This window comes from Cynocephalus volans, chromosome 2, assembly GCF_027409185.1.
Source record: "Cynocephalus volans isolate mCynVol1 chromosome 2, mCynVol1.pri, whole genome shotgun sequence".
Taxonomy (NCBI): domain Eukaryota; kingdom Metazoa; phylum Chordata; class Mammalia; order Dermoptera; family Cynocephalidae; genus Cynocephalus; species Cynocephalus volans.
The window spans coordinates 179,406,825-179,423,601 of NC_084461.1; the positions used below are offsets into that span (position 1 = coordinate 179,406,825).

At 47.5% G+C, this 16,777-nt stretch overlaps 1 protein-coding gene across 7 annotated transcripts in view; it reads left to right on the plus strand.

Moving 5' to 3' along the window:
* Positions 1-2,465: 2,465 nt before the first annotated feature.
* Positions 2,466-16,777, plus strand: part of RIMBP2 (RIMS binding protein 2) — a 109,170-nt gene continuing 94,858 nt past the window's right edge. For 6 of the 7 annotated variants that reach the window (XM_063086735.1, XM_063086731.1, XM_063086733.1 and 3 more), the window contains exons 1-2: positions 2,466-2,567; positions 9,813-9,863. In XM_063086735.1, the coding sequence (XP_062942805.1) occupies positions 2,466-2,567; positions 9,813-9,863 (153 nt within the window). The remainder of the gene's footprint in view (positions 2,568-9,812; positions 9,864-16,777) is intronic. The other variant, XM_063086737.1, reaches the window with a different exon arrangement.

Here is a 16,777-nt window from a genome sequence, read left to right on the forward strand (position 1 = left end):
TGAACCAGTGTGTGGGGAGGAATTCCCAAAGCTTCTCCAGGCTCAGAGAATTCCTGTCATACCTGGGAGTTCTGTTGGTTTGCTTGTCTTAGTGACTGTCCCCCTGCTCCTGCAAATGCCTTGTGATCTGGGATGCTGTTCGTGAAGTCACAGTGACTTCGTGTGATTGGATGGAAAGTTGAGCCTGTCATAGGGAGATAGAAACTGCTACACCCAAAGTGGTCATCACAGTGGGCAGGACCAGAAGAACCACATGCCAAGGCTGGATCTTAGGGTACCACACAGCAGATCACCCGCTCTCCTGCCCCAGAGGGTCAGGACTGGTCAGGCTCAGACAGGAGCAGATGTGGGTGGATGGATGTGGAGTATTGCCTGGTCTATCTTGACCTGTCCTGCCCCAATGTGAACAGGTTAAAATAATGGACTGAAATGTTTGTGTTCTGTGGGGTTTTGTTTATATTTTGGGGGGCTCTATTTTCCCAGGGCCCTGGGTTGTGAGAGTTTCCATAGCAATGGCAAAACCACCATTTGTCTTCCAAGGTACAGGATAATTACAGCTTCTGAGTTAACCGGGAGTCTCTGTGGGAGACAGTAGAGGGGACACTGAGGTCGTTCAGCTTAAAATGGGAAGAAGGATCCAGCATGGGATGTCACCCTGCCTGAAACATGGGATGGAAGGAAGATTTCACATTTTAAATGCAGACAAACCAAATCACGCACCAACTGCAGCATTCTGCAAAATGAAAAATGGAGACTTTTCCCATCTTCAGTGAAAATGGTTCAGCTCCAAGATATTTCCCAGAAGAAAGGAGCTTTCAGTGGCAGCAGGTGGGGTGGACTTTGGGAAAATGGTAAGAAGAATATAATTCGTGTCTCTGCCTCCACCCTATATCCCCATGACCATCCCAGCCCGGGACCCCCGGCACCTGCCTCTTCAGGGTCTTCCTTGCTTGAAGGTGAGTTGGCAATGGCCTCAAGAAACGATGTCAGTGACCTTCTCATGGATGTGTGCATCTTTCCTCATGACTGAAAAGGCTACAGTCCTTTAAGACTCCAAAACTAACTAAAAATAATTAAAAGACTAAAAGTTAATAAAGTAGAAAAATAATAAATAAAAAATAAATGAACCAGTTCAAGCCAAGGAGAAGGTATGTTGGGTCCCCCATCCTCCTGTCATGCCAAGGTGCCTCCTGCTCCATGACATGCGATATCCATGTCCCCCTCAGCTGGCAGGTGACACCAGGTGGGGCAGGTCCTGAGGATAATGGTGACAGGAGGGTATGTGCTATCCAAAGGAAGCAGTTCTGACTTGCTTCCATCAGTCATATCCAGCATATCAGTCATATCCTGGCATACGTGGCTAGCTCTTCCCATTTTTGAAGGAATCTGGACTTCTATGTAAAAGATCCAAATTTTAACATGTTGGCCACAAAGTCACCTTTTACATACGTTTTATAATATAAAAATATTTAAAAGGAAATGAAAATTAAATTCAAACATTTTGCACCTGGTTGCCTACGCTCTTTGGAATGTCTAGAGGGCAGGGTGCCATGAAATGTTTCCCATGATGGGTGACCCTGGATGGGAGAGAACCCATCAGAAGTGGGGACGAGAGCAGCCACTGCTTGAGAGTCCACAGGGAAGAGTCAAGCCCTGGGCCACAGGGATTTCAACTCTACCCTCCCAAGGAGGACACACAGGTTGTCACAAGGAGAGGACGGAGCCAAGAGCATAGCTCTTTCTCTTAGTCCCTTCACTCTGCTCCAGAAAGTAGGCCTGGCTGATCAGGTCTTCCTGAGGACCTTCCCAAATGGGTAAATGAAGGACTTGTAGGGGCTCAGCACCCTGGCTCATCAGGGTGACCCTGAGATCTGGAGGCTCCATTGAGCTGTGGACTCTGGGTTTGAATCCCAGATGACCATCCTCTTACAAGCTGTGGGCAAGGACTTTTCTGTACCTCAGTTTCCCCCTCTGTAGAATGGGGCTAGTTACAGTCCCTACCTTATATCATTATTATGAGGATTATATGACTTTAATGTGGGTAAAAATCTTGGAACAGTGTGGGTACGGGTACGTAGGGAAAGATCAATAAATCTTAGCTATTTATTTGCAAAGCACTGAGGCAGAAATGAAGAGAAGAAAGAGATCAGTTTTTTCAAAACAAGGAAAATGAGGGAATTACCTTTGCATGAGTACCTCAGGTTCTGCTCAGATGCTCACTGCATTTAAAATATAACAAGTAAAAACAGGAGGTGGAAGCCTTGTTAGTATCAGGGTTTTCCCTCACTGTGATCTGCCACCCTCTGGAAAACCCCGGGGAAGCAGAGGTGGGTGCCCCACATGGCACTGAGCTGCTCCTGGGGAGTGGCTGGGCTGAGGCAGAGCAGAGCTGGCGATGCACGACACCGTGCAGTGGTGGGGGACGGCTCCTGAGCTCAACAGACCTCTCCCTGTCCCCACAGCACATGCGAGAGGCCGCAGAACGGCGGCAGCAGCTGGAATTGGAGCATGAGCAAGCCCTGGCTGTTCTCAACGCCAAGCAGCAGGAAATTGACCTTCTGCAGAAGGTAAGCCCAGGGGGTCACTGGGCACCTGTGCACGTGGGAGGAGGCAGGAGGGATGAGGTGGGGTGCACGGTGGGCTGGCGGACCCTGTGAGGGACATCTGTGCTGTGGCGAGAGTGACTGCTCACCCACAGCCTTGGGTCATGGGCTGGGGAGTGTCTCTCTTTTCTTGCACAGAAAGATTCAGTCGTTTTTCTTTCCTGCGTACTGTGGTTTTTCTTAAGTGGACCCGTATTCACGGTCTATAATGCAAAAACAAATGAAAAGCTCAAACATCTGATTCTGGCGAGACTGTAGGGAAACGACACTCTTACAGATTTCTGACAGGGATGTGAGCTGTTCAGCTCTTGGGGAAAGCAACTGAAGCATCAATTCAAACTAAAAATGCACCTAGAATTTGACTCTGCCGCCCCCGTCCTGGGAATACACCCTGCAAGGAACACAGGAACCAATTCAAAAGTGTTTTTTTGTTGTTGTTGTATTTTGGTTTTTTGCAGTGCTGTTGTGTGGGGTATGGGGTGGGGAACTGGAGTAAATTGAACACTCAACAAGGGCAATGGTCATATACATTGTGATCCGTTCCTACCGTGGACCACTATGATGTCATTAAAAGGAATAGTTTTGGTTTATATCTGCTATCTTGAGGCTATTTACATGATGTCATGAAGTGAGCAGATCAAGTCACAGGTCAGTATTTATAGCATGATCCCACCAACAAAGGAAAAGAGAGAGAGGGAGGAGATAAAGAAAGAAAAGAGAAAGGGAGAGAAACAGAGAAAAGAGGAGAGAAAGGAGAGTCAACAGGGAAGGAGGCAAAAAAGGGACTGAGTGACTCAGGATTGTCCCTTCTCAGCACCTGGGATGGTGATGGGGGGACTGAGAAAGTTAACTCCCCCCCACTTCAGTCATCAGCCATGGTCCTGCTGTCTCTCACCAAATGCATAGGAAGAAAGACCCCTCTCTCAGAGCCAAGGGGCTAGGGGTGTCCCCTGTGAGAAGCTAGAACCCGGACCCCTGTGAACACTTCTCACCTTGTTTCTTTCTCGATGTCCAGTGTCCCCCACCCACCCCCACCTGCTGCTCCTCCTTGCAGTGTATATCTAACTGGGGCGGACAGAGGAATGGGAGCAGATGGGCCAGTTTCCAGTTGGCCCAAGGCTGGGCCGCTGGGGATGGTGGCCGGGCTGCAGCCCCCTGGCCCAGTGCAGGCTGGAATGGGCAGCAGGCAGCGCCTCTGCTGTGCACGTAGCCCTTCCACCCATCTGACAGCCTCTCTAGGTCCTGGATCTGAAAATAAAGAACACACGATCAGTTACCCAACCTGGCTGGTGATAGGAATCTGTCGGAGTTGTTTTTCTCCTCCAGTTTATTAGCAGAGCTTGTCACAACAGGTGGACAGCTTCTGAAGCCATTTCTCTAATCATTTATCAAGACCTCATACTAAGGATAGATTTCATTAAGCCAGCACTGATGGGGACCATCAAAGCCCTTATCACCTGTCATAATAAGTTGATTGGCAACTGACAAGTAATATTTCACTAGATGTTATCCAGAAAGGATATTACTGGGACACAGGCAGAAATATTACTCTTTTCTTCTCCTGCTGTGCCTAAAGGACCTTTCCCATGCCAGGAGACGATGGTACCTACCTTCATTCACTGCAACTCCAGAGGCCATGTCCCCAGGCAGGGTCTGTCTGAGACAGATAATACACTGCAGAAACACAAATATTGTCCAGTAAGGTGACAGGATGTTTTTTCCCAATAGAGCATTCTCAAGAGCTTAGAGTTATATTTACTAAGCTTTTGATGCCAAGAAAAATAAACTGGAACCAACTCTGTTATTCAGCTCCCATGATCTCTTTTGTGTATTTTTCAATTTCCTTTGCTCCCCACCCCCACCCCACATCCATCGTTGTCTTTATTTTGAACATGCGGATGCTTCATTGTTGGGGGTGGAGGTGGGAGCAGAGGAAGAGAAACTAGATGAAATACGAACATGCTAATTTTGCCATTTCTTAGAAATTCTGATTTTTTAAAAAAGCATCAGAAGAGGAAGGTCGAATTTTGAGTGGAATGAGGTTGGTGACTTCTTCCCAGAGCTCGTGTTTCCATTTGATTTCCACCGTGGACAGTCCTCGTGTTGCACTTGCTGACGTGGTCAGTCGTTCATGCTCCAGATGTCCATGGTTGGTGTCAGCCTCTCAGAAGTTGTTCTAGAACACAGGGGCACAGCAGCGAGTAAGATGGGGCCTCTGTCCTTGGAGTAAAAGCACATGAACAAGCAAATGAAGAACTGAGTCAGTCCAGACAAGGACAAGAGCCCCAATTCTCTTACCCAGCCTCACTTAACATCACTGCATGGGTGACTTGACATGTCATGTCCCAGTTGACCTCCCTCTGTCCTTCCCAACACCTGCTCTTCCAGCTCTCTTCCCCAGGCTCCATAAATGGCAGCATTTCCTTTTCTGCAGAACGTTTTCTCTTCCCCGGAGTTAATTGCTTCTTGTGTGTCTGCCTAGCTTTCTGTGTACCCAGCACTCTTCTGTTCCCAGACTCCCTGCTGGAGCTGTAAAATTCCTCCCAAGAAGCCCTCAGTTTTGGAAGAAGCTTCTCACTCTGTTCTTCCTCTTGGAGACTCCTGCCTGGAGTCCCGGCCCCTTTCTCCAGGCTGGTGGCTCCTGAGGCTGAGGCAGAGTCAGGGCCCTGGGAATACCCTTCATCAACATCTTGGGAATCCCTTTATGCTTCCCTGTACTTGGTCTGACCCTTTGTTTCCTGGATCCCATGATATCCTATTCCTTGATGCACAGCATGCATATGTAGCCAGGAGTCTATTTTCCCTGAAATGCAGGTGGATTTTGCCACAATTCACAGTACTTGGAGATTCCATTGTGGTATCAGCCTCACCTCTAGACCCAGCCACGCTAAGAAAGCACTGGGAATCCAGGCTTCTAATATCAGGGACCCAAAGCCCAGCACCTCATCCTGTATCCCTCTCTCCCCATCAGCTCAATTCATCCCCCTGCCCAAAGGGTGGTTGGGAGAAGCATGTGATTTAACATGCAAGGGAAAGTGTGTGTTGAATGAAAGACAGAAAGAAAGAATAAAGGATCAAGCTGCCCGTGGCTATCCTAATGGGAATTCAGGCAAGATGAGACCCTGCTTGTCTCAGGTAGTTGGGTAGAGGGCACAGTCCCATCTGCTGGCAACCACAGACTTTCCTGACACCTGTGCTTCGTGGGGAGTGGACAGGGAGTGCTCCTTCACAACTCCTGCCTTTCATTCATTCATCAGACATTCATGGAAAGCCTCGGGTCAGCAGTATCCCAGGGATTTGTCGTTCAGACAGTGTGAGAACACTGTGGATACCAAAAACAATAATAAAAGCTGCACCTCTGAGTGTTTATTCTAAGTGCATAATGTTCCAGGCCCAGTACCTACCATGCAGGTGCCACCTCATTTAAGCCCCCACCTCCCGCTGCTGCCTGCTGCCCATCACCTTCCCCTCCCCTATCCAGCTGCAGACACGCTGCCCCTCTGTCTGTCCTTGGTTACTCCAAGACCTCTCCTCTCTCAGGGTCTAGTCTCCACATAATTGCAGAACTGGTTTGTTTTTGTCACTGAAGTCTCCATGCCCTGCCAGACACAGGGCACATCACCCTGCTCAGTGATGCCAACTCATGCTTGCTCATGAATTTGTCTATTTGCTTGTTGCCTGTCTCCTCCCATTGGAACATAAGCTCCAGGAGAGGAGTGTCCACAGTCCTAGGGCCTTGCCTGATACATACTAGGTGCTCAACAAATATTGTATGAACGAAGGTACTCGAGAGCATTGCGGGAAAGAAGGAATAGAAAATGTGGTAAGATTCCATCACTCGACACCATTTATGGTCAAAATAACGTTGATGAGATAACTGATGATAAATTCAATCAACACTCAATGAATGCCTGTTGAGTGAATAAATGAGCATGTCACTTACCCCTCCTCATCCCTGGTGGGGCACAGACACCACTATTTTCTCCCTGTCGTAGATGAGGGACCCAAGGTTGGACAGCATGCTCGTGGTCAACTTGAGATCTGCCTCTGAACCCTCAGATCTTCTCTCTGGGTACACCACGGCCCTAGAGTCCAGCTGCTCCTGTTGCTTCAGATTTTCAGTTTCTTGTACAGGTTACAGCCTTGTCTTATAACAGGTAGCAGTTATACTCATCCAGTAGTATGAGCGGAAAGGGTTTTCCATATTTGAAATTGACCTGCAGACCTAACCGATTTTCCCTTTATTTAAAATCCTCCCACTTGACAACTGATGGCTTCCAGTTTTAAGGATACTACTGAAATGTGTGAGAACAAGCAAAGCTGAGCTAACCTTCAATGCATGAAGAGTGATTTGTCTGAGTTTCAAGGGCTCCCTTTGGATATTCTGGATTCAGTTTTGTGCACATAGCAGGCAGGTCACCACCACCACCCCCCTGATGCAGGGCAGCATCTGCCTCAATCGTTTGTCCTCCTGGGACATGCTCCTGGAATCCTGGAACATGTTCATCAGTCTCCTCAACTCTGCTGAGAGCAAAATCTAGGACCCTGATTTGAGAGTCTTTCCAGCCCTAATATAGTTCCATGATTTTCATTCACTTTTCCGTGGAGCTAAGATTAACCATCACCTATAAATGACCCTTGCTCTGCTCCATCCTAACCAGCATCCCTCATCCCAACCTAGTTACCATGGTGCTGGGTGGCTTCTTGTTCTGAGTGTCATGTACCCAGTCTAACCAAGCCAAGTGTCCAGGGTTTTGGCAGTAAAGGAAATCTATCATCACTTCTGTGTACACACGTCTCTCAAAACAAGGCTTCTGCTACTGTGTTGACCCACCCTCCTGCATGCTTGATCCTTTGGGTGACAGGCCACTTCTTCCGGCATCGAGAGGATGTGGGTATCTTTGAGAGTTATGGTTCCTCTCAAGTTCTACTGTTCTGCAGGAGATCGTATCTAAATAAAGGTCACACTTTTCTGCAAATTGGCAGGGGCCCCTGAAATGAGCCTCGCTTAAGCTATTGCTTCGATTTTGCAAGAATCCAGTGCTGCCAATTTTAACTGTTAATTTTAACAATCTATTCTGATTGCCCAAATGGCCCAGCTTGCAAGTAGCCTACGAAAACGAACTCCTGATTTTCATCTGAAGCCGGAAACTAAGTTGTTATTGCCAACTTGGCTGAGTTTTAACAGCCTGCTTCGGAATTTTGGGTTGTTTTTTAATCTTGCCAGTTGAAACCTATCTTTGATTCAACTGACTCAATGGTGGTGTTATTTATATAATCCTATATGTTCCCTAGCTGTTCATTTTTTTTTTTCCTATTCTGTTATTTATTGTTACTCTTGCAGTTTTTGCTTTGAAAGGAACAATTTCAAGCACCCGACGATTGAGCTGAATTAAAGAATGGTGTAATTAATGTGCTGTGATCTGTTCACTTGCCCAGCTCTTAAAAACCTCATTGGAAATATGTGAGAATGAAATGCATATGAATGAACTCTATAGAAACCTCAAACTGCCTTTCAGTTTTAATCTTCGCTGGGGAAGCCAAGCTCTTCCCTCTCTCCAACCCACAGATTTTTGCAAGTGAGAGGTAGAAGCTGTTGAGATAATAGTCACTTGCTTATTTATGATGTTGAACAGTTGACCACTAATTATTCTCTAGGCACCTATTTCTCTAGAAACTGAGAATTCTAAATGTAGGTCTCAATTTAAGATATGGATACTTTCATAAGTGCTCAATGTTTTAAGAGGCAGGTGCACTGTAGTGTCAGGAAATAATCCTCTTTTAAAATGTCTTTTTCTGCTTCATTGGGAATGTTTGTGAGACCACTGGAGCCAGTTGCATGGCATCCATGCCAGGGCAACACAATGCAGGCAGATGCCTGGGGTACATCCTCAGATCCCTACCGAACTTCAGCCTCTCTAACTTTAAAATGAAGGACATAGTATTTTTTAGCAGTTGATTACTTTGTTCATTAAGACTCTTGGCTTCAAGTGACAGAAAACCCTAAAAGGAAATTGTGTTCGCATGTATAACTGAAAATCTGGTTTTGCATATGGCTGGATCCAGGGCCCAAACTTGCTGGCTTCAGAAACAGCTGGATACAAGGCCTCCCAAGTGCCACTAGAACTCGGTTGCCCTCTGGCCTCCTCTGGGTTGGCTTCCTTCTTGGTTTCCTTCCAGCCTTACCCTCGTGGTGGCAAGGTGGCCGCCACAGCTCCAAACTCTCCTCCTCTCAGGTGGAAGTCCAATGGGAAGGGGCCTCCCCCTCTCCCAGCATTTGCAGGCAAAGGCTCATTGTTCTAAATAGGCCTCATGCCCACCCAGTAAACCAGTCGCAGAGAGTGTAGAATTGGACTCACTACTCAGTACCAGGAGGCAGCAGCTCCCCAGCAAATTCAGGAACTCATCCCAGGAGAGGAGAACACACACGTGGATGCTGGGCAGAAAAATGCACAAATATCTACTGTCATTGTGATGTAGAATTGTGGAGTCTATGAGGACAAGAAACAATAGTGCTGCATGTCAGTTGTGTATGGATTTGCTGTCTGACCTAGGCAACAGCCATTCTGAGAAATTTCCTTAGTGAAATTTGCAAAATCTCTTATTTTATGGGGCAGATGGTTTTGCTTCCAGGACTTTGAAGAGGGCTGTCCCCACTGCTGCAGGCTGGAGGTGCTGAGAGCCTGGTAGGTGCTCGGGTTCCCCACCCATGGCATCTCCTTCAGGGCCTGGTGACATCCCAGGAGACCCTGGAGCTATTTGGGGGTCAAGTTTACAGGATTATGTTTTGTTTCCCAAGCAATTAAGGACATGAAAGGAGATGAAGGTGCTGTCTGAGGTTTTGGGAGAACTACCAGGCTGCTCTGGTTTCATCCATCTGCCTGGTGTGACACCTCCTTAGAAACAGAACCTGGGCATCCTGCTCTCATGCCCCAGCCAAACCCCAAGCGTCTGCCTATTCTCTGCCAGATTAGGAAAACACTTTCTAGTAGTTACAAAGAACATCAAACCCAGCCAAAATCTATTCTGTCTAGCCCAAAGGGAACAGGGAGAAAAAAAGAGAACCGATCTAGACCCTTCGAATTTGGGGGCTTATGCAGGGAAGAAAAATACAATGACCCACACCCTCATCACTCAACATTAATCTGATTCTTCTCTCTCTTCTCCCCTTTAAATGTTTACTTTTTTCTCTTTTTATCATAAAAAAAGGCTCAGGTTGAAGCTAAGAAAGAACATGAAGGTGCTGTGCAGCTGCTAGAGGTAAGAGAGGGGGCCCTGCTTTCTTTCTGGGGTGGGTGTGTTGGGGAGAGTTACACAAATGCCTAGTAGAAATATAGGTAACGTTTACTAAGTGTCGACTGTGCACCAAATGCTGTTTATTCATCCTCTCACGTTGGCCTCACAAGCAACCTATACCATAAGTACCATCATGATTTCCATTTTTACACTTGAGGAAACAGAGGCACAGAGAGGTTAAGCAACTTTCCCTTGGCCACACAAGCCAGAGTTAGAACTGTGTGTCTCATGTGTGGTCTGCTCCTGTTGGGTGGAAAGCAAGGAAGGTGGGCCCATCCATGTGCGTGGGGATGATTTGCCCTAGGAGAAAAGGTGGATGGACCATCCCAAGGACGTCTTGCCCTGTGATGAATTGCCATGGGGTCCACTTTTAGGGCATGACATTAATCCTGGGGAGTCATTTGCAGAGTCAGAGAAAAGGGGGTCAAGGAAATCAAAGCATCAGAGGCACCTTCACAGGCACAGTCCCCATGACACAATGTGAGTGGCCTTTCTCAGATCCCCCTAGGGATCTTTCACCCTGGCCCTGACAGTGGGTGCTTCGAAGGGAAATGACCACCACGTCCCACAGCGTGGGTGGTATGCCACGAGTGACCACTTCTTGTCCCTGGCTCCTGACCTCATGCCAGTCTCCTTGGGAGCAGGTAAACAGCAGAGTGCAGCAGAGCACCTGGGGTCACTGGGGAGGCTTCTGCCACCCGCAGTCTTTGTGTGCAGTGACTGGTCAGGTTTCCACCTGCTGTAGATGAAGGTCATGCAGTTAAGGGCCTCTTGAGGGGGTAGTTGCATGACAGTGGGTTGGCCCCAGTATGACCCCCTCCCAGTGCATTCCATCAACAAAGGCCAAGATCACCAGATATCAGATAAGGTTGCGCTCTTTAAGATAACCTTGTCCCTTGTCCCAGGGGAATTAGCAGCCACTTAAAACAGAATATATGTGTCTCTCACATTGCCTTTTAAGATCTATTCCTCTCACAGGAAAAGATTTCATCATTATCATCCTATATATTAAAATTGATTTTTTGAAAGCATCCATTAGTTAATGAATATCAGGAGGGATGAGTATGATGAATAGCAAATAAGAAAATATATTACTTGGGAGGACTGAAACAGACCTCTGAATGGCCATACATCTCCCTGGAAAATAATTTGATTCCCCTTGCTTGACTGCACTTTAATTTGCATAATATCCTGGCTGGAAAGGTAGTTCCTTTCTTCTAGTTGCCCCGATCCCACTGATTTGAACATCTGTGTTGCTTCAATCCGCCTTCCGAGCTGCCGCTCCAAGCCCGTCCCTCTGTGGTCTGTCCCTGGTGCTGTTGGTGGTGCATGCTTTGAAGCGTGGTAACAGTCGTAGCGCAACGTGCTTTGGTTTGAAAGCAGAAAGGGCAATGCTGGTGTGTGGAGAATTGTGCCTTCTTTTATTTACAACCTCTCCCTGTAATTGTGTCTTGCTTTGCTCTTCGCCAGAACACCTTGGACAGCATGCAGGTATTCTAGAACATGACAATTCCCCACCCCATGCTTGGTGCTCCCCCATGCACAGAAGCAGCCATGAGGCCCTGGGCCTGCTCAATCTGCCTCCTCTTCCTGGACTGGGCCCCTTGAGGCTCTGACCCCAAGGGCCGCTTTCCTATGCTGTAGAAGGTGGTCAGGGTTCCTTAGCCTGGGGGAGCTGAGGAGCTGCTTTCAGGAGCTCCATGGGGAGGGATTCCCTTTCATCTGGGCATTAGGATACAGAGTGTTGTCTTCTGAAATGTTGAGCAGGCCCAGGCACGTGGTTACCATCTTCTGCCAAGGCTATAACTTTCAGGCTGGGAGAACAGTCCTATGAATTCAGATGACCACAGGGAAGAGAAATTGTTGGGATGGATTCTAGCCAGGGGCCAGCCATGAGATTGAGAGAGCCCAGCTGACAGCCCAGAACTTACTTGATCATTGGGTCATCGGAATTCAGACCTCACTCCTGAGCTTTGTACCTTTGTGTTCCTTGCCTGCCCTGCACTGACAGCAAGCTCCTTCCAACAGGCAGGGAGCTGCCTTTGCTCTTTCTATTAACAGGCAACCGCCTCTCTAATACCCTGTGGTAGGGGAGAAGCTGGGTTGTCCCTCGGACAGGGTTTTGCATATTTTCTAAACCCCTGAGCCTGACCATGAATTTGTAGAATGGATAGCTTTTCTCACTGCTGGATGAGTGGTTCTCAAAGTGGGGTCCCTGGACTAGCAGTGTGGGCATCACCTGGGAGCTTTTTAGAAAAGCACCTTCTCAGGCCCAATCTCAGAACTGCCAAATCAGAAATTCTAGGGGAGGCCCCAGAAATCTGTGTTTTCACCAGCCCTCCCGGTGGTTCTGATGCTGCTGGTGCCTGGGCAGCATTGTTTGGAGAGGGTCTTCTAGGCTGGTCACTGGAGGAGAAAATACAAGGGTATTTCAAAAAGTTTGTGGGAAAATGGAATTAAAAGGTAATACAAATCTTTCCATGAACTTTCTGAAGTATCCTTGTATTTGAAGGTGCAAGTTCCCTGGGAAGTATTGGCTAGTCCATGGTTTGGCATCTTGGTAATTTGAACCTCCAACCCCCCCACCCCACTTACCCTACACCAGAAGTGTTGACAGAGAAGTCCCAGTTGTAAACCCTGCCCACTGATTCATCGAGGGACAATCTATGTGTGCAGCATAGTTTTCATTTCTAAGTGTTAATGTCCCAGGAGAATGCAGTACATCCTAAAGGCACATTGGTGACTTCCTTAAGACAGAATATTTTGCTAAATAGAACAACCACTTGCCCAGCTTGATATAATATGGAGTTGCTAGATAAGGTTTGCCTCAGAAAATGTGTCAAATAAACCCTCTCGATATATACACAGATCAGTTCTATGGACATTTCTAAACCCTGTTTTCTGAGGAATGAGTGTGGAGTGTTTGGGGTGGATGAAGAGACATGTTTTTATTCCTGGTCATGACCCAGGGTGACCACCATGGGCCCCAGGCACCTTTGCCTTGATGGGTTTCTTCTTCCGTTAAAAAAAAAAATACTAAAATTATCTTTCACATCTGGGTGGGTATAAAGAAGAATATAACCCAAGTTGGATTCATTATGATGTAATCATTGTTCTTATATCATTTTTTTCTCCTAATTTGAAAGGAAATCAAAATGAAAACATTTCTGTGGGTCCCTTAACTTATCATGGTCCCAGATACTGGGTCCCCTCTGCCAAAGGGAGAAATTGGCCCACCTGGCTTGTGTTAAGATGCACAATGATAATTTGCCAAATGTGTGTGCATGCACGTGTGTGTGCATATTTGTATCAGGGTGGGGGTGAATGCATGAAGGCGGATGTGGGTTTGGTCTCCAGGGTATTAAGAAGCTTAGGCCAGGTGTGCTGTACTAACAAACACTAACATCTCACACTTACCACACAAAGGGGATTTCTCTGTGGCAGAGTCCACTGTGGCTCTTGCACCCTCCACATGGTGACTCAGGGATCTATGCTCCCTCTATCTTGTGCTTGTGCCATTGAGAACACATGGCTTCCTGGTCCCCATGGCAAGGAGGAGTGACATGGAGCTCAAAGGGCTATTCTGTGCCTCAGACACAGACATGACAAGGGTCACCCCTGCTTACAGGCCATTGACTGGAGCTGGCGACTCGGCCCAACTTCACTGCGAGGGAATCTGGGATATGTAATTTCCAGGGAACCCAGGGAATGAAACCACAAGGCATGACCTGTGCCATATTCTGTGCCACATCTGAATTCTTGAGTACAATTCTGACAATGTCTTTGACAAAAAAGACAATGCAGGTTTGTTACTAACATGTGACAGACTATGAACCACGTTGAGAGTCTCAGTGAACACATAAAGAAGACTTAACACTTAATCAATGTTTTGCACCCTAAATCTCTTAGAAATTCTTTTCCCCCAGGGGAAAAGATGGGTTGGGCCTGGAGTCTTTAAGAAATCACTGTGCTTCCCCACCCAGGGGACAGCCTAGCAGTGCTGTGAGCATGAGGTTTAATTGGGGGACAAGATAGGTTAGGGACAAGGAAATCATGTATGATCCGGTATTTAGGAGGTCAGCTGCCCTGGGACTAAATCTGACTCCCCCTTTATCTCCCTGATGTCTCCCCCCTGCCTCAGTTGGCACCCTGAGGGCAAAGCTACTGTCAATGGCAGCATCAGGAATTCTGAGGTTCTGTCAGTGGACGGTGTGTATCTGCACATCTGATACTGCATGACAGACACAGGACTCCACAGAGGCAAAAAGCCTTTGATGACCCAGACTTCCAAGTTTAGATTTTACTGTGCTTCTTGTGGACAATGTGATCAATTCATTCATCACTTGGACCAAACCAAATGTTGAAGACACTTGTGTTTTAATAGTACTGATTCCACATAAATTATAGAATGCAAAACATTAAGTAAATATATAAATGTTCACTTAACTAGATTCTCACCTTGGTTACAACTTTGTTACCTTTTAGCACCAAAATTGCCATGTCTTGAAAAGATTCTAGAATTCAGAGCAATTGCTTTTAAAGATTCTGCAATTCAGAGCCTGTTCAGTTGCATTTATACAGTTTTTCTGTGCATATTATAGTTGCAGGCTAGTGCCCAGAGCAGGGACCAATATCAAACTGACAATGAGATGTATTCCTTAAATGGGAATCACCATGGGAAGAAGATGGAGACTGCCTCAGTGTCCCCTGCTGATGATAAAAAGTCAGGAATTCTAATAGGCTTGTAGGAGGTCACACACATGATCACACTTGGCTGAAAACAGAAGTTCACTCAGTGGAGAAGTGTGAAGGGAAGTCTGGTACACCTGGCAGTTTCCCAGCAGAGTCTTTGGCCACAGAGGATGAAAGATCTCAGTGGCTGTTGATGGTGCTCCCACCATGCCTGCCAGAGTCTTTTCTTACACTTTGCCATTCGATTCTGGAAGGCACACTACACCGCATTTCACAGAGAACAGGTCCCCAAGTGAGGGAGTGGAGGGTCCAGGACCTAGACCCAGGCCAGCATGAGGTGGACCTACATCCATCTTGGCATCACTTTCCCCATTGTATGGTGGACTCATACTAACCTACCCCATGGGGTCTTTTCTGATGGCCAGTGACAATGCATAAAAGTCCCCCAGGCAGGGCCAGGCACATAGTGAGTATTCAGCAAATAATAAATAAAGACGGCACATGCAAGAATTTGTTTCCAAATTGCTCCTGAGCAGGGAGACCCCATGAGCCTTGCATGTCCCTGGGCTTTTGCCTGAGGTTCTGGAGCAATCGTGCATGCTGTCCCTTTGACTCCCCAAACTGTCCTGGTTTGGACATTGATAACAGGCACCCTGCTCACCAGCTCTTCTTTGAGAAGCCCGGACAATCAGAGGAGACTCACTGAGCGAGGTTGCTAGCAGTCACGGCTGTGGTTGTGTTTTCCTCTTGTCTTTTATAAATACCCAGATCCACATTTGCAAGCCTCTGATGTTTGTTCCAATTATAGTTTATTTGCCTGATGACTGTGCCATCTGTTCCCACCACAGTCAGGACACAGGCACTCTGAGCAGTGCCCTCCACTCCCCAGAGCCTGCAGGTGGCTGGTCTCGGGTGGGGAGAGCTGGTCCAGCAGGGACCAGGCTGGGTACACCCACACGGCTGGTGAACACATGAGTGTGCTGCCCGACTCATCCAGGACAGGACAATGCTCAGAATCAAGAAATAAATATTGACGTCCAAATACGCCAGCATGGGGCAGAACGACAGGCTACTGTTTTCGTTCAGCATCATTTGGAAGCAGTTCCTTCTGCTAGTGACTCACAAGCAATCGGAGGCTCGTCGCCCCAGCTGCCTGGCTCAGCATCGTCAGCTTTGGCCAGCTGCAGCCAGGGCCAGGCCCTGTGTTCTTGGAGGCTGCTGAGGAAAATCCTAGCCTGCTTCCTGGAAGAGGGAGACTACACGGAAACCTCAGGGAATGCTTGCCTAGCCAATATACTGCAGGTTTTCATGGGTCCCTTGTTCTCAGCTAGTTGCTGTTTGTCTGGAAGCTGCCTGGGTTCTTAGAGTTGGCATCCAGCTGCCTTGAAGTCACTTCCTCTGATGCCCAGAGGAGAAACCAGTCCAGGAGTTGGAAAGAAAGGCTCATACAAGTTGGCCATGATAGGGCACAACTCTTAGATTCTTTTTGGTAGAAATTTGTGGTGGGAGAGGCTTCACTACTCCTGTACAGCTCTGCTACCTGGTCATAATGAAAATGAGTCTCACACCAAATTCTGCCTCATGGACAGACTTTCACTGAGGAAACGCTTATTGACAAACGGGCACAAAAGGGCACTTCCTGTGTTTGTCCTCTAAGCACAAAGAAGTCCCAACTCTCCACACTGTTAGACACTTCCACCACCAGCTCCTGTGGACACATGTCAACAGGACAGGGCCTCGGGCAGCCAGAATCCTCGAATCAGTGTCTGGACACAGGGCCATCTGGAGACCCAGACTTGGGCAGCCCCAAGGTCACAGGGGAAGGGCCTTGCTCTTCTTATGCCCTTTTCATTTGTGGGGTGGGACAGCATTAAGGTATTTGAGCCAATTGACGTATCTCACATACCTTTAATTTCACCAGTGAATCCCATTTTTCCCATTCCCTGTGCTTAGAAAAAAGCCCATATTTTCACTATTTTTTTCTGATATTGGCCATACTAATTAGCATGCTTCGGGCATCACTGGGGATGCAGATTGCAGCACGTCCTTGGGGCAGCACAGCCTTTTAATATCTGCACTGCCCACCCCTGTGTGGAGTTCTGTGTTACGGCAGCTTATTGCCCTGGAGTGGATTTTACTCACAGGGATGTACACTCTCCTCCTGAAGGACTGCAAGTCACAGATCC